This window comes from Rhinatrema bivittatum, chromosome 2, assembly GCF_901001135.1.
Source record: "Rhinatrema bivittatum chromosome 2, aRhiBiv1.1, whole genome shotgun sequence".
NCBI lineage: Eukaryota > Metazoa > Chordata > Amphibia > Gymnophiona > Rhinatrematidae > Rhinatrema > Rhinatrema bivittatum.
In genome coordinates, this window is record NC_042616.1 from 656,847,229 (window position 1) to 656,865,310 (window position 18,082).

The 18,082-nt window shown below is 43.5% G+C and overlaps 1 protein-coding gene across 5 annotated transcripts in view; it reads left to right on the forward strand.

The window, feature by feature from the left end:
* The window catches only part of TRIM55 (tripartite motif containing 55), a 160,870-nt gene that overhangs the window by 23,252 nt on the left and 119,536 nt on the right, over positions 1-18,082 (forward strand). For all 5 annotated transcript variants that reach the window (XM_029591393.1, XM_029591395.1, XM_029591394.1 and 2 more), the window contains exon 4: positions 929-1,024. In XM_029591393.1, the coding sequence (XP_029447253.1) occupies positions 929-1,024 (96 nt within the window). The remainder of the gene's footprint in view (positions 1-928; positions 1,025-18,082) is intronic.

Here is an 18,082-nt window from a genome sequence, read left to right on the forward strand (position 1 = left end):
CTTATACATCAGTGCAGTACTCGGATATACAAAGGGTTGTAAACGAGAGGTTGGCCGGAACCTGACTTTGGTGGACTGGACATTAGAGAAAGCCAAGAGGCTTTAAATCCCCATTTTTTTTTTTCATTTATATTTTTCTATTTGCCTATCCACATCATTTCTACTTGGACAACATCATTCATAACTCATTTTGTACTGACCTAATGAAGAGGGCAAATTCTTCAAAATAAATCACAAATGTATTAAGTTAGTTCAATATAAAGGTATCACCAATAATTATTTTCTTGAACTCTATGTCTTCAATTAAGCAAAATTTAAGTAAGCTATGCTGATGGTTTTAGATCTTTGGTAGATATAACTGAAAATGATTATTTTTGCTATGATCTTAAACATTGGCATTTGCATTAAATTAGATTTGGGGCAGACATGAATATTTATTATTCTTGCATGGTAAATGTTTTGCATTTCATGAATACACAATATGAGTTAACTCACGTCTGCATTTTTATGGATACAGATGAGAGGAAATTCTGGATCTGACTGTGTTAAATCGTTTTTGATTAGATATATTTTAAATACATAAAGATACACTTTTCATGGAAACCACAGTTTTTAAGTGTAAATGATTTGGTGTGGGGAACAGGGGGATACAACCAATTTCTTTGTAGGTTTTCTTTTGTGAGAATTTAAATTGAGATTCAGCCACATACCTGTTATAGTGCAGTCCTAAGCAAGCATGCAGCTTTTGTACTGTACCTAGGGACACTTTATTAGATGTGACTTGCTCCAGTTAGGAGGACTGACATATTACATTAAGTATATTGTTATGTGAACTACACAGAAATGTTAAAGTGCTGAAAGTTAAATTGCAATTGACGTGGTAGAATTTATTTACTGTAAGACTAATTACTTTTATGCTAATATTCAGTCTGAGCTTAGTGACGGCATTGCGGTGCTGGTTGGAAGCAATGACAGAATCCAAGCAGTAATAAGTCAGCTGGAAGAGACATGCAGAACTGTTGAGGTAAGTCAGAGCTTTCAAACTACCATGTACTGAAAAAAAAAATCCCCTCGTTTGTTGGTCCAGTGTGCGTGGCCCTAGGGCTGCGAAGCTTCGTGTTAAGCCTTTCAACCTTTTGTTTAAGCTTTATTTCAGAACAAAAAGACAGGACATGACTTAACAGCTGTAGAACACTGCCTGTGGGTTGCAAGTGCTAGACATTATCTATTTATCTGGAATGCCAGGTACTCATCTGAGCTCTCACTGGTGTAGCTATCTTAAAACAGCTTTTGGAAGGAGAGCATTGCACATTTTAGGGGGTACTTTCCAAAGCCGTTCACACGCATAAAACTCGGTTTCATGCGCATCTATGGCTGCTCTAAAATTGACCCAGGCTGTGCACATAAAAGAGCAGTGAGTAAACTGGTTTCCCTGCGCCGAGAAGAAGCATTCCAGGGGGCAGAGTTGGGGCAGACTCAACACTTGCGCGCACACTTTCTGATTGTGAAAAGTATGCACTACAGTACAAGTGGAAGTTGTGCCTTCCAAAAGAGATGTGGAACTTTACGCGAGTGAATGTGGGCGTGGACTCATCCATTTACCGGAATATTTTCAAAGCGAAATTGCACGCGTAAGCTTGCTCTGAAAATGCTTAGTACAGTTTGCATGTACAATGAACTGGTATGCTCTGCTGATTGACTCGTGCATTCTTGAGAGACATCCTGGCTCTTAGAACACTCTGTCCTCCTCTTAAAGGATTAATTTCTTTTTCTACTTTTGCATGCTCAGTTCCCTCTTATGAGACTCTTCTATTGGATAGTTCCTTATACATTTGTTATTAGTTAAGTAACTTTATTTTAATAAATTGAACAAGCTGTGTTTACAGGATTTTGTATTCTTAGATTCATGTTCATGCTTTAAATTAAGTACCACAGAAATAAGTTGAGGCCTTTTTCTAGTGATGGTTAAGAAGGAAAGGGGGGTCACGCTCAGTACCATTTTGGTAAAAAGTAACTTTTTTTTTCACTTTCTTCCGAAAAACAGTTCATACAGACCAATATATTTCAGGACCATATTACAATATATCTCATTCCCACTGCAAATGTTCAAAATGTCCTTCAACAAATCCAGCTTGTTAGTTAGCACCCAGCTCTTTGTACTATTGTGTACTGATTGGTCCAGGATAAACCAAGCACACATTTAACCTCAGTCTGCAAACATTTTCAAAATTTGTTTTCTAAGAAACATTTCTATTTTGGTCAATTTATGACCTGGTAGATGTTTCAAACTAGATTTGCTGAAAAATTAATCTGCTTTATGCGTTGTGATGTAGGTATACACAAATGTATGTGATACACATTTACTTACAGTATACAGATATATAGTTAGGGCAATTTTCAAAGGACTTTCAGCAGGTAAAAAGTGTTTTGCCCATATAAATTGTCTGTCTGAAAGCAGGGAAAAGTACATAAGGGGATGCACTTTTACCCGCATTGTAGTGGAAGCATTCCCTAGGCAGGTTAGGTTTCAGGAAAAGACTACATGCATCATTTTGGATTTTTAAAACCATGCACATTGTCTTGGTCAAGAAATGGATCTGCAGAAAAAGTGAGTGGAAATCCCTGCGGGTAGTTATTCTTTAGGCAGTTCTCAACATAAGAATACACATAACAAATATGACTGCAGGTACAATGCACCTATGGACTTTGAAACAATGTGGTCAGTTTAAAAAATTGCCCCTGTAATTTTCCATTATTGGTTAAAACCGATAAATCCCAATAAATCCCTGGATACAAAACCTAAGGCTTCTCTATCTATTAACATGCATTTATTTATTTAAATGTATTACCTATCCAGAGCTTCAGGCAATATACAACATAGATGTTACGGTTTTGGCCGCGAGCGCCGCGACCAGACCCTTACCTCCGTGTTCCTGGACCTGTTCCCGCTTCTGCTGGCCTGGTTTGCAGCCTGTTTGGTGGTGTCCCCGCGGGGACCGCGCCGTCAGGAAGCCTCCCGTGGATGCCCTGTCTCTAGGCGCACGCGCGCCACTTGGGCGCTTTTCTAGGCCGTTTCCCGCCAGTGGTGACTCCGCCCAATTCCTGACGATCAGACGCCGCGGCCTTGATAAGCCGGCCGCGGACTTTCTGTCTTTGCCTTGCAACAGGGTTACCATTCGGTTCCCAGTTGCTCCGTGCCACGGAGTGGGTTGCCTTGGAACTCGCTCCGTTCCTGCCTGCTTGCTACAGTACTTGCCTGGTTCCCGCCTGCTTGCTACAGTACTTGCCCATTCCTGCCTGCTTGCTACAGTACTTGCCTGGATCCTGCCTGCTTGCTTCAGTTCCTGCCTGGTTCCAGTATCCGAGTCTTGCTACAGTTCCTGCCTGGTCCCAGTACCCGAGTCTTGCTACAGTTCTTGCCTGGTTCCAGTACCCGAGTCTTGCTACAGTTCCTGCCTGGTTCCAGTACCCGAGTTTTGCTACAGTTCCTGCCTGGTTCCAGTACCCGAGTCTTGTTACAGTTCCTGCCTGGTTCCGGTTCCCGTCTCTTACTACAGCATCGCTCGCTGTTCTTGTCTGGTTCCAGTTTCTCCAGTACCAGCCTGCCTGCCTGTCTCAGTCTCAAGCTCCACTACTCGTCTGTCCCAGCGGCTGAGCCCCTACGGGCTCCTCCCAGGGGGGCTTCAGCTTCCAGGGGTGAAACCTCACCTAAGTCCCAGCGGCTGGACTCCTACGGGCTCCTCCCGGGGGAGCACCAGCTTCCAGGGTGAAGAGCACCATCCACGTCCTGCCTGACATCTGCCTCCCGACCTGCGGGTTGCTAGAGACAGTGAACTCCTTCTCCCAGTCTCTGACAGGTCGGCCCAAGGGTCCACTAAAACTGAGACTCCACAACACATAGACATACAAAAACATCATAACCCCAGAACTCGTTAAAAATATTCCAGATGAAAAAGTAAACAAACATACAATATAAGTATATTCAAAACCAAAATATGTAAATTACAATAAAACAGTTGGTAATCCCAGGCCTAAGGCTATCACTTTTAACCAATAAGCACCATTACCTGCTACTGCCACCTCAGTCTATAGGGACTGTGCTAGGTTGGGGATATCCTGTGAGAGCCATGATTGCCATGGGCTCTTCAACCTTGGTGCCGCCTATAGTGGTAGGAGCACCCTGGCTGCCAGGCAGGATAAGGAGGTACTTGGCAAAGGGTCTACTGATCGGGTGGAATATCCTGTGACAGGCATCGCAACACAGGATGTCACATTTCTCACACAGCACAGCTGTTACTGTTGTGTGGCACAGGCTGTTGTCACATAGCCAATCACAATATACCATATAGTTCACAGTTGTTACTTCACTCACACTGAATTGGAGTTCAAACCATTCCTATACTTGCAGGAACAACATGGATCCCAATTCAGCATGAGCTGAGCAGTAATTGTGAGTGAGCCACACAGTTTAATGTGATCAGCTGCAGTAGGAGGATGTTGTGTGTGCTGGGGCTGGGGCTGTGAAGAGGAGTGGTGGGGATGTGGGGAGCCATGTTGGAAGGGGGGTAAAGCTGGGGCTGATGTTGTGAGTGCTAAAGTAGAGAGGGCTGGAGATCCCAGTGCGTGCACATGGACACACCAATTTTTTAAAATGCATGCGCCGGCTTGCGGATGTTATAAAATATGGTTCCCGCACACACATGCGAGCCGGATTTTCATGTCCATGTGTGCATGTGCGGGCGGGTGGCCTCCGCATGCGGGACGGGAGGGAATATTTGAAAAATACACACGGCGACGCGATCGGGCCTAGACCAGTTGTCTCCCAGTCCACTCCAATTAAAGAGCAGACTGGGAGCGAAGAACCCTAGCCCTAACCCTACTCTTTCTATCTTTTCCCCTCTCCTCCCCACACCTTAAACCTACCCTAGCTATCCCACCTTTTTTTGATTTTATACTTACTGCTTCTCCAGAGCAGAAGTAAACTCCATGTGCCGGAAGGCTGCCGGCGCACACTTTCCCGGGACAGTGTCCCAGCCTGCCCCCCCCCCCCACCCCACCCCTTTCTTCAGGCCTGGCACTTGTGCGCATAACCCCCAAATTTTACGCGCTCAAGGCTTTTAAAATTCGGGCTTAAATTATTAACATTGTTGAGGCTTGCACAAATATTTTAATGTTGAACTGCAGCTAACTTCTCCAGCTAAGTGCAGCCCTGATTTGCTGACAACATATCTGGCTATCTAGCGGCCACAGAACATAACAATATTCAGCAGCGCTAAAGGCGCTTTGATTATCAGCCTCTAAAGCTTTTCTCCCACTTTGTATCTGTGGGACAATGCTTAATAAATAGGACTCTAAGGCCTGGATTTATCAAAATGCACTAAATATCACATGTGATAGGAAAAGGGGTGTGTTTTATGGTAAGTCTGTTTATCACAAAGTACACTATCTTAGTGCTTTGCATAGGTATTAGTGCAAACTAAGTGCCAGAATTGTTGTATTTCCTACCTACAACCATTGGAGAGAGGGAGAGAGAGAGAGAGAGAGAGAGAGAGAGAGGGGGGGGGAGGGGAGAGAAGCTATAAGGCCTTCATACTAGGTAGGTATGCCCACCTAGCCACTCGAGGTGAAGTTTAGGTATTAGTGTAGTGGTTAGGGCCCAAGTTGACATTCAGAGTGCGACGTATGAACAAAACAGTGCACTCTTGTGAAGATTTGATGACCTTCGAAGTGAGAACCTACCCAAAGATGAGATTTGTGCAATGTTCTCTCAACCTAGCTTGATCTTACCCAGGTAGAGAGTCCATCAAGTTAGGTTGAGAGAACATTGCACAAATCTCATCTGTTCTCTCTCTCCCCCCCTGTGATGCTAGGCTAGGTTCTCTCTGTCCTAGCAGCTGAAAATGCTATTTGTGAAAACAACGCCTTAACGCATGCGAAAATGCCATATAGCACTTTGATAAATGACCCCCTACGTTTGTACTCGAGGCAATGGAAAGTGAAGTGAAGTGACTTGCTAAAGGTCCCAAAAGCATTAGCAGCATATGAATGCTGGTTTTTCACCAGTTCTCAGCCTGCTGCTCCGACCACGATACTACTCCTCCACTTGCATATTTAGTAGACTTACTACAAAATGAACAAAGCACAGGCCACAGTTTTGGCAAATTGTGTTTGTGAGTAGCAACACATATAGTAAGATACAGTGCCAAAAACATGTATTATCGTTTAATAAAGTGCCAGAGAAGATCTCCTTTCCAGGACCCAGAGTAGGCAAGGCCAATGGCGGATCCACTGCGGGTGCCTTTTCAAAATTACAGCCAAGGATCTTTAATTGGCTAAATTTCCTGGTGCTTTATAACTAAATATATCAATGAAACCCCTTAGAAGCAGACAGTTAAGGAAGAGGTTTTAAACACAGCTGGGAAACCTCTCTGCTGTCTCTCGCTCAATCTGCTGTGTATGGCAGGTTTTCATAGAATATGCTCCCTGTGTTGTTTTTGGTCTCTGACATAATGAAACCAGAATATAGCAGACTGTTAGTATGGGTTGGGTGCATCACGTTTCAAAATAACTTTATTTTTATATTACATCAAGAGGTCATTTAGCTGTGCCTCATACAGACATATCTAGTGTAAGCCTGCAAAACTTCCAAACGTTGTAAAAACGGCTGATTATTATTTATTTATTTATTTATCGAGTTTTATATACCGTCAATATAACAATTAATGCCTCTACTGGAATAAATGTAAGCTGTAAAGATGTGGCGGTAGAACTACCCTTTTTATAAATTATTGCCCTAGTTGCTGCCTTACTACTAAAATAACAGGTAGCAAAGATGTGGCATAATATTCTAGGGTCAGCTCTTAAATATGGGGAGGACAATTTCATACTCCCCATGAGGCTTGCAGACCTGTGGGTACATGTACCCATGGGCCTGCAAACTCATTTTCAAAAGGAAACTCTCCATGAGCTTTCCCTGCGAAGACGGCACTGGCACACGCAACATGGACAGAAAAAATATCTGCCTCGCTTTCCACCTGCACGGCAGCAGACACAAAGAGCGTGCCGGAAAGAATCTGCAGAGATTCAAAACAGAAATCTCTGCTCTTACTCTCGTTCCCCTGGCCTGTCCCCTCCCACGTTTGCCCATATTAAAAAAAAACACTTTGATTATTGCCTCCTATACATTAATACATTTTGATGAAGCACAGAAAAATATTCTGGAAGCATAGCAGTTAAGTGAGAAAAAAAGAGAAATCACTCATTAGATTTTTTTTTTCCCTCCCTTCTTGCTTCCATGTCTCCTTCTTTCAGGCTTTCTTCTCAATTTTAACCTTGTTCTCTGTAACAAATACTTTTTCCTTCAATCTCTTATTTGTTCTGTTTGTGTATTGACATGATTTTAAGTTCTGTGGGGAAGGGACTATCTCTTATGTGTAGTAATACAGTGCTGTGTTGGTCTAATAGTGCTATAGAAAGGAAAAATAGTAGAACTGGTGTCTTGCCCCCAGTTTCAACCTCCCCCCCTCCCCAGTTCTCCTCTCACCCTCCCGTTCTATTCATTTCCCCCAGGCCCTATTGGACTGCAGTGGTAGGAGCAGCTACCGCGCAGGCGTGAGCAAGATCAGGTCAGTTGGCAGCAGGGATGAGCAAAATCAGATCCACACCACAGTAGGAAAAAGGAGCCAGCGCCGTGCCTGCGCTAATGGCAGGATAAGTTTGTACGACGTTGTCAGGTAGAATGGAGCACTCCACTTCTGTGAGCCATCACTTTTCTCTGTCCCTGGCTCTGCCTGTAGTGGCAGGAGGCCAGTAGCATGGGCAGAGGTGAGCACAGGCCCCATGCCGCCTTCTTCATACTCTTTCTCTCCAGACAGGAAATGCATGGGAGTATGAGAGAAGCAGCTGCTCTTGGGGGTCTGGGATCACACGCTTACTGGGGCTGAGGCAATAAGATGCACATGAAAAATGGGCGCTCGGATTGCGCACCTGTTTTCCTAACAGGTGCACAACCACATCCCCTGGGAACCCAATGCAATATGTAAATGAGGGGCTGTGTAAAAAAAAGGATGTGCTAGGGAAGAATTGTGCATCCCTAGCACTCAAATGTATCTGGCGTTCACAACTGCAACAGGCGCTCAATACGAGCGTTCGTTTTTATCCCGCTTCTGGCCAATTTTGCTGAGGTTGATGGATGCCTATAGCTAAGCACCCCTTGCTATGGTGCGTGCATATTGTGCGCCCACAATTTTTATTTTTCTAAATCAAGCCCATATACCTTTATTTTTAAACACCACAAGCAGTAAATTTAAATGTCACAACGATACTAACTAGGAGGAACCACAGAGAACCATATTTATTCATTTCTCATGAGCCCTTGACTCACAGATTAACTTAACGCCACCTCTGGAGCTGGAGTCAAATTTGCTGCATTAAAAAGTGTGCGTTAGGCGCCCAGCAATTTTTTGCGTCGGGGGCGTAGCTAATAGACTCATCTACATGGAATTTACATGTGATGAGCGCTATCGGCCATGCATTTGTTTGGGTGCACGTTTTGGACTCGCTAAGCTTCTTATTGCATTGGATGGTAGTCTAACGCATTCAAAATGCACTTCCAACTGTGAGTAAACCTATACTCTAGGCTGGGTGCACTTTATTGCATCCGCCCCACTGTGTCCTTGTGCTACTGTCTTTGCTTCTGCAGAGGGAGTGGAGTGATGAGAAGAAAAGTGGAGGCACAGCTGCTTTCCTTGGGGTTGATTTTAAAGCAAGCGCACACACATGGACATGGTGATTTTATAACATGCGCGGCAAACTATAATGCCCCCCTCAGGAGCTCTCGGTAGAAAGCTGCTGTATAATCTCACAGGACGGGAATGTCCACCCCAGCACCCTCAAAGGGAGAAGCTGTACTGCAAACTATACTGCCCCCCCTCCCCTAATTATCTCTTACTTACTGTACTAGCTGACATATCCCAGGGCTTACTGGTAACCAGCTGGCTGTCGGTTACACAAAACTAACCCCAGAATGTAACCAACTACTAAGTGAAAGGAAGTCCAAGCCTTTTCCTTGCTTCTGGGTTCTTGGAAAGGGTAGTCAAGCAGCTGATGCAGTGGATCATGCTTGAGATAATCCCTTTACTGGACAGCAGACATTCCTCTCTGTAGCTGAACATGGCAATGGCAATTTTTATTTATTAAACTGATTTTCTAAAATGCCTTAACTCCCTAAACATCAGCCAATAAGAAACCTTCACCTCAGGGAAACCCAAACCTCAGATCTCAGTCCTAACCAGATTGGTAGTTCCAACCTGCCAAAATGTATTTAAGAAAAAAAATGGGGTTTCTTCAAAAAAGGTACACCACAAGATCAACAGCAAAGATCATAGGCAGATGGCTTACTATATAGCAGCACAAAAGTCTGTTTATCACAAAAAGATAAAGTTTGTCTCCCAGAAAATTCAGTACAGTTCATTACAACAAGAATGTTATTCTTATTACCACTGTGATAAAACACCAAAGATGAAACATTTCACAGATCAAATTCTTGGAGAAGTTTTCCACATACCTTGATGGGAATGAATCTCACTCATAAGCCAAGATATATTGGGTATGATCTCAGTCTCTCAGCTAATTATTTATTTTATTTGAAATAATACAATTCCATTCAAATCATTAAAGCAGTTCAAAATAGAAAGATATAAAATATAAAAATAATACAAAATACAGTGTTATATGTTACATCATTTTAACAGGCAATAAATATTCAAAAGGTAATACAATTATTACAGGTAATTTACACAAATTAAAACCAAAATAATTAAATTACATAAAAATAATGTCTTATTAAATAATCCATCTTGATAAATAAGAGCAGGAGACAATGATACAAAATGAGCCCAGATTATAAAATATAAATCATTGGCCAAAAGATATTACAGAAGTTGCAAATTAAGTAGCCAGGCTTTTAGATTTTTGCAGAATTTGATAGTTATTTTCTTTCTTAATCATTACTAGGGAGGGTATTTCACAAGGAAGGGGGCTATAAAACAGAAAGATATTATTTGGGTTTGCTCCAGTCTTGTTACAGTGGAAGAAAGGACCATCAACAAGTCTTGGGCTGATCTCAAGGTTCAAGATGCTGTGTATATGAGTAGTTGATCAGCAACCCCTGTACAAAGGTTTAAACTAAGGATATGTTCATAAATTTAACCCTATAAACTAATGGTGACCAGTGAAGTCTATGAAGGATTGGGGTGAATGAATTAGTATTTTTGGCCTGAAACAGCTAAAGGCATTTAAGAAACTTTAGAGGGCAACCTAGGTATAAAGTATTACAGTAGTCTAGTCGACTGGAAATTGTATTTATTTATTTTCAATTTTCCTATATCACTTAGCAGACCAAAAAATGAACACCCAAACTGGTGAGTAAAATAGTGAACATTAAAAACAACAGTACAAATAAAAACAAACAAATCAGAAATTAAAGCGTAAACTAAAGGTTCAAGATCTTTCCGATCAAGAAAAGGTCAATGAAGAAATCATAGAAAATTAAAATGCGTGTCTTAGCATCCAGTCAGCTGAATCCAGAACAAGTAGGTTATGCACCTCTACCAGCAGATGGAGATGGAGCAAACTGACATCACAGCATATATACCCCTGAAGTGACATCAGCCTGCCAGTATTCTCCATCAGATGGTGGACGTGCATCTCCCTTCTGGGGATTGCTTCAATTTGAAAAAGGAGAAATAAGGAAAATTAATTTTCCCTGCTCTCCTGTGGCGATATCAAATGGTCCCTCCCCCAGCTGAGAATTTCTGAGGTGATTTCCATGGTCCCTCAGATGAGTGCCTTGGTCCAGTAACTGGTTTTCAACCAGGGTAGACTTAGCTGATTAAGCAGCTGAAAGGCAGCTGGTGCAGGAAGCTGAGCGCGGCGGTGATAGCAAATGCCCTCTCCCCCCAAAGCTGGAGACCGTCTCTGTACTCAGTCAGGTAAGACTGCGCTCAGGAAAGTTTGTAAGTTTAAAAAAAAATAAAATATATATATATATATATATACCGAAACAGAGGAGGGTTTTTTAGTGTAGGGCTTCTTTCTTTCACTGGTCTCTGTGCTCGGTGTACCATTCCAATGATCGACCCGCTCCATGGGAGGTCGAGTTACATGGGCAGCCTGGTGGGTTGTGCTGCCTTTGTAGGCTAGGCTATGCTCTGAGGCTTTTTCGCTGCTCACCACATGGTAGGCCTCAATGGCGTTTTGAGCACTTTCTATAGGCTGCCCTCTACAGGATTGTCAGTTCATAAATTGCTTCTAGCAATGCATCCAGTTTTTGGATGCTTTGTCAAGCTTTGTAGTCTGTGCATCCAAGTTAAGCAGCGCTTTCATTGGCTGCCCACTTACCTGTGCGCACAAGTTGTATGTTGCTGTGCGCTTTTGCGGCGCTTATCATAGGGATGCCTAAGTGTGGGATGTCTAGATTGGAAGCCTAGAATTTTTGGACGTCTTTAAAAAAATAAACAGCTAGACACATGCCTCTAGTCACCGCTCAGCACACTGTCGACCATAATGACACCTATACCTAAGAAACCTAAGTGCCTTTCTCTTTGCACTGCCTGTCATATTCAGGCATCTCAGCCAGGAGTGCCCACTAAAGTTTGCCAGTGTTGTTTGGAGGCTCAGGGAGAATTATCTTCCTCTGATTTCAATAAGCCTGGTTCTTTCCAGCTGGATGTAGGCCTGGGTAAAGACGTGTCAAGTAGGTCATCTGAATTTGGAACTCCCCTAACTGGTTCTTCAGCAGGAGAAGGTAGTTCAATAAGTACACCTCAGGTACCTCCTGGTTTGGATACTTCTACTTTTTCATGGGTAGAATTTTTCCAGGGATTGCAATCCTTTCTTCAGGCAGAGTCCTCAGTCCTGTCCAATGTTCCTAGAGCAGAGTCGCAGGTAGGAACCTTGCCTGGACCTACTGTTAAGTGCTAGAGTACTCCTAGAGCGGCAGCAGGACTGCCCAATAGAGATCCGGATGGCATGGATGATGACATTGATCCTCACTCTCTTAAGGATGGTGAAGGATTAGAACCATGCTATGGTTCTTTCATAGAGATGAACTGCCAGCTCTGATTTCCCAGACCTTGAAAATGCTCGGGGTCCCTGGGACAGATTCCATGTCTGAGCCAAAGAGAAATCCCATTTTGGTTTCCTTGCATAAAGCCTCTTGTTTTTCCTCAGGATGGAGGCCATTCAAGTGAAGCACCCTAGAGACTAATTTCAAAGGGGGTCGAATTCTGGAAGGCCTGTACCCTCTGGATCCAGTAGTAAGAGAACAAATGTTCCATGATTCTTCAGCCGCAGGAGAGATCTGAAGTCATTGGGGATGAATGCTCTAGTGCAGGAGTGGCCGGAAAACAAGTTGCTGTATGCTTTCCTCCATGGCCCATGTTGGTCAGATTGGTTCGAAGGATTGAGTGCCATAGAGGGATGGTACCCTTGGTCACTCCAGATTGGCCTAGGAGACCGTGGTATGTGGATCTGCGGAGGCTTCTAGTGGACTTGCCTCTTCGACTTCTGGTCCACAGGAACCTGCTGTGGCAGGGACCTGATCTTCACGAAGATCCGACTCAATTTTGTCTTATGGTATGGCCCATGAAAGTCTCGCTTGCTGAAACATGAATACTCTGTGGCAGTGATTTCTATCTTGCTAAGAGCTAAAACGTTCTCCACTCCCTTGGTCTATGTGCAAGTTTGGCGAGTGTTTGAGGCTTGGTGTGAGGATCGAGGTACTCTTCCTTCTTCGGTCAAGATCCCGCTCATTTTGGAATTTCTGCAGGATGGCTTGAATAAAGGCTTGTCCCGCAATTCATTAAAGGTACAAGTAGCGGCTCTCACCTTTTTCAGGGGTCAGGTAAATGGTGGATCGTAGCCAGCTCATCCTGATGTGGCTTGTTTCCTGAAAGGAGTGAAACATCTTCGTCCTCCTTTGCGGTTTCCAGTGCCCCTATGGAGTTTTAATTTGGCATTGGATTTCTTGGCAGGCCCTATGTTTAGACCGTTGCATACTCTGCCCTTGTGGTTACCGACCTTGAAAACAGTGTTTCTTGAGGCAATTTGTTCCACATGTAGGATTTATGAGCTGCAGGCCTTGTCTTGCCGGGAGCCATTCCTCTGGGTGACTCCTGTATACTGTTCCTTCCTTTTTACCAAAGGTGGTCTCTGAGTTTCGCATGATTCAGCCCATCTCCCTGCTGTCTCTGAACAAAGAGAAAGATGTAGGGGAGTATCATCTGTTGTGACCCTTGGATGTCAAGAGACATATTGTCAGATATCTGGAGGTTACTAAGCCTTTGCGGAAGTTGACGGTACTAGACAGGGAGAGCCGGCCTCACGGGCTACAATAGCTCGCTAGATTAAGGAGGTAGTCACAGTTGCATATGTGGATGCCATTACCTAGACAGGTTAGTGCTCATTCCACTAGAGCTCAGGCAGTGTCATAGGCGGAGGTGAAATTGTCTCCTGTTGACATTTGCAGACCTTTTCCAGGTATTATCAGGATGTGCAGGCCCAGGAGGATGCAGCCTTTGCACATGCAATTTTGACTAGACCACAGGCAGTCTCCCACTCTATCTGGGAGTAACTTGGGTACATCCCACTTGTTCTGGATTCATCTGACTGGATGTTAAGAAATGAGAAATTACAACTTACTTGATAATTTCCTTTTCTTTAGGACAGTCAGATGAATCCAGCTCCCTGCCCTTGGCTGCCAAATGATCGTATTATGGTCCTCCTGTGTGACTACTTGTTACAGGGATTACTGCTAAGTGTTAGTCCAGTCTCTAGACTAATGTTAATACATTTTAGGGATGTGAATCGTTTTTTGACGATTTAAAATATCGTCCGATATATTTTAAATTGTCAAAAATCGTTAGGGCCTCGATACAATACCAATTCCCCCGATTTATCGTTAAAAAATCGTAAATCGGGGGAAGGGGGAGGGCAGGAACTTACTTACTTGCCCTAAACCAATGGCAGGAAAACCGGCACACTAAAACTCCCTAAAACCCACCCCTGACCCTTTAAATTAAATCCCCCACCCTCCCGAACCCCCCCCCAAATGCCTTAAATTACCTGGGGGTCCAGCGGCGGTCCGGAACGGGCTCCTGCAATTGAATTGTGTTGTCTTCAGCCGGCGCCATTTTGCAAAATGGCGGCCGCAAAATGGCGGCGGCCATAGACCAACACGATTCGACTGCAGGAGGTCGTTCTGGACCCCCGCTGGACTTTTGGCAAGTCTTGTGGGGGTCAGGAGGCCCCCCCAAGCTGGCCAAAAGTCCCTGGGGGTCCAGCGGGGGTCCGGAAAATGATCTCCTGCTGCGAATCGTTTTCCGTACGGAAAATGGCGCCGGCAGGAGATCGACTGCAGGAGGTCGTTCAGCGGCGGTCCGGAACCCCTGACTGACTGATTCCTAAAGCCTCTTTCTGAGGGTTTAGTTTTCATTTGTGTTCCCTTAACCAGGTTGCAATTGCTGATAAATATAAATGTAAAGAGGCCCAGCCATCTGAAAGAAGTGACTTAGTAAAGGCAACAAGTTGAATATCATCCACTAAAAATAAGAATTAAAGCCATGTTTTTGTATTAAAATGGGGCCAATTACAGGCTGAATAATATCAGAGATAAAATAGAGCCCTGTGGACCCCAAAACATTTGAGGTCCTCAATTCTTTCATTAGCTTCTGTGGTCTGTGTCCTGCTGCAGTAGATCAATGAACAGGTTCATTTAAAGGGTCTGTGCTATCGCTACCACCATCATTAATTCTAATGCTGAAGCTCCTTTTTATTCTGGGCAACATTTAGCCAATATGAATTCTTCTTTTTCCTTCCTTTCATACTTCAGTAGTAGTGGTCATCTTTCTGAGATTTCATATCGATCAGAGGTTCCCAAACCTGCATAGAGGCAGTGCATGCAAATTTAGTTCATGCATATTCATTGTGAATATCCTGTAAACCCATCTAGCTGAGAGCCTTTCAGGACAGGTTAGGGAACCACAGGTATGATGTTATACAATGAGGTCATTACGTAAAGGTACTTAGCAAGATTTGGCAACAGAAAGTTTCTGCATTCTTATCCCCTGAGAAATGCACAACAAGTTTTAAACACCAATATCATCCCAGAAATAAAAGTTGTTTGTTGAAGATACTTTCGATGGGAGCCCAAGGTATGGGTTCGACAGAGGCTGGCATCAGTATTGAAGACAAGTAGAGAGTAGTCAGAGGGGGGTCATAGAGGGGAAACAGGTGTGTTTGGGGTTTCCTTCTCCTGCTAGGAGAGTTTTCCATTTGCCTCTGTGCCTGATCTACTACACAATATGTTTGACTATTTTGAATTGTGAATCCACAAAGAGAACAGCATTTGGTTCACAAACAGATTTCACATACCTCTTAACTTTTATGTGCCCTCTGGGTGGGGGCGGAGGTTTATACAGGAATGTAACACTGAAATAGCTCTTATTTTGCACCTTATTTAGAGGTAATCTGCTTGTTCTTTTATCTGCAACTCTATTGTGGTCCTAGGCCTGTGCCTTATCACCAACATTCTTTGTGGCTCTTAACTCTTAAGTTTCTTCTGCCTCAAAAATGTTTCATCATGTTGAGACCAGTCCTTAGGACTCTGGTGATCAGAAGACTAATTCAGACACAAAGAAATACTTTTCTATTCCTAAAATCGTGCAACATTTTGTGAAGAGGAACGTGGCGATTTCTATGGAACAAAATGACAGTTTTGCAAAGAATTAAGTTAAATGGCACGATAACCTGTACATGACCAACATTAATCTGCCAATGCTGTAAGATGGTTTAAAAATCAATACAAATTCATACTGCAGTCTTCTGTAGCACATGCACCATTAACCAGATTGTGAGGAGGCATTCCTAGAGATGCATTTAGGTTAAGAGAAGAAAATAATGTGTGTTGATTGGATTATTTCAAATCTATGTGTGTTATTTTTAGGAAGCTTCATATTCTGTTTTTTATTTTATTTTTCCCCAGTATTTATCAGTACTTATAACAAGAACAAAAATGATATTTACCTGGAAAAGTGACAAGTCAATTTTTCCAAGTGATTTCTTATGTTTTTGTTCTTATTGTAATAAATGCTGATAAATTCCTGGATAAAATAAAATAAAAACTGAAAACAAAGGTCCCTATTTATTATTCATTGAGCCCTCTCCCGCTTCCCCCAAAAAAGCAGGTGCAAAGTCCATGGACCATTCTCAAAGGGAAAATTAGGTACAAGGTCCAACTGAAGACTTTGCAGCTAAGTAAGGAATTTGAAAATTGTCCTCATTAAGGTACGGATTGAAAGATCTGGCAAAATTAAGATAAAAGAAATGCAAAAATCCTGCAAGTCAGCTTGCTTGCATATCTATTGCTCAAAGTGGTTATTTCCTGCAAATTCTGGAAGGGGGAAAAATTCACAGAAAAACATTGTGGAAGCAAAAATGTATATAAAAAACGATTGGGGAAGAACAGGTTAAATTTAAGGACTGGGTAAGACCAGTTACTCTACTGTGGGACCTATGTTCTAAAAGTTAGTGCACATATTATGACATGAATAAAAATAATGTATTATGCATCGTTGATTTTCAAAAAGTTTAACCAGGAGTTGGTTGGTTAAACCTCTAGTTTTCCAAAATATTCTCCCGTTAACTTGAACCAACTAAATTCACAAGGCTTGCAAATTTAGGGTTGGATTCATCATTCTTCGCAGAATTCTTCGCAGAATGATGAATCCAGCAAAAAAGGGGGCGAAGGGGGGCAGGCCTATGAAAGGCTGCAGTCATTCGCACCACGGTAGTGCGATTTCGCTGGCCGCAGTGCGGCAGCGGTGCCATGGCCGACTCCTCCCCCTCCCCTCCCCAACTCCTCCCCTCCAGCTTATTTGCATCATATCGCACGCAAAAAGGCCCTTTTCATGTGCAATAGGGATTTATTGCGTGCGTTAGGGCCTTATCGCATGCGATAAACACTTAGAAAATAACCCCCTTAGCTAGTCAAAAAAGCAGTGGCTCTAGGGACTTTTACTAGTCAACCCCAACCACACAAATAGCTGTTCTAAATCTAAATTCTGATCGGCTCGATTTATGAGAATTTTCACCTGAACATGCTAGCCAGCTGGTACAACTGAAAATTTGCTTAAAGATGAGCAGCTAAAATTAACCAGTTATCTAATCTGCTTAACAGATCTTTGAAAATTGCCCCCTAAGGCCTTAGTATGAACACTTCAACAGGGTCAGATGACATTAGTGGGTAGGCGCTAAAATTAGCATGTATTCATATAAAAATGAGGGAACATCGTATATAAAGAAGCCGTTAGCAGACAAGTGCAAAATACTACACTGTTTTGTGTTCCCCTACTAGTGTGTTCAATTTAAATCCTACTTCAGAATGGAAGTTAAATGTTAGGGTGCCTGTAAGGCTGACATGCTAGCAACACTGGAGGGCAGGCCTCAATTCCCAAGCCCTCCACGCACCTCACAAACCCCTCCCAATACAGTGGACCTCCCACCACACACATCACAGCACACTCCTGCACACAGCCCAGCATCCCCTTGATCCAGCCTGACACCACCCTAACAGACTCATGCAGTCCCAGCACCACCCAAGAGCCTGATCCAGTCCCAGCACCCCTTTTCCCCCTGAAGACCAGAGCATGATACTTGGTGAAATGTTGCAAGGCAGCATTTATTTGGCAGCATTGCTGATGGGAGGGTTTTCATGTCCCTCTTGCCATGAATATGGGGCCCCTCTAGAAGGGCAAGGGAATATTACAGTGGCGAGTAGGAGGAAGGGAGATGGGTGTTGGTGACTGTTCTAAGATGGCCTTCAGGAGATTGAGATCTAGGGTGGAGGAGGGGGCTGGGATTGTCAAAACTGCCTTTGGGGGATCAGGATCAGAGGGGGGTGCCAGGACTGAACTGGGTTCTTTGGGGGGGGGGGAGTGATGCTGAACTATATCAGGAGATACCGTGCTGTTTTGGAGAGGGGGTGCTGTGGTGGAAGATGTCAAGCTGGATGAATGGGTGTCAA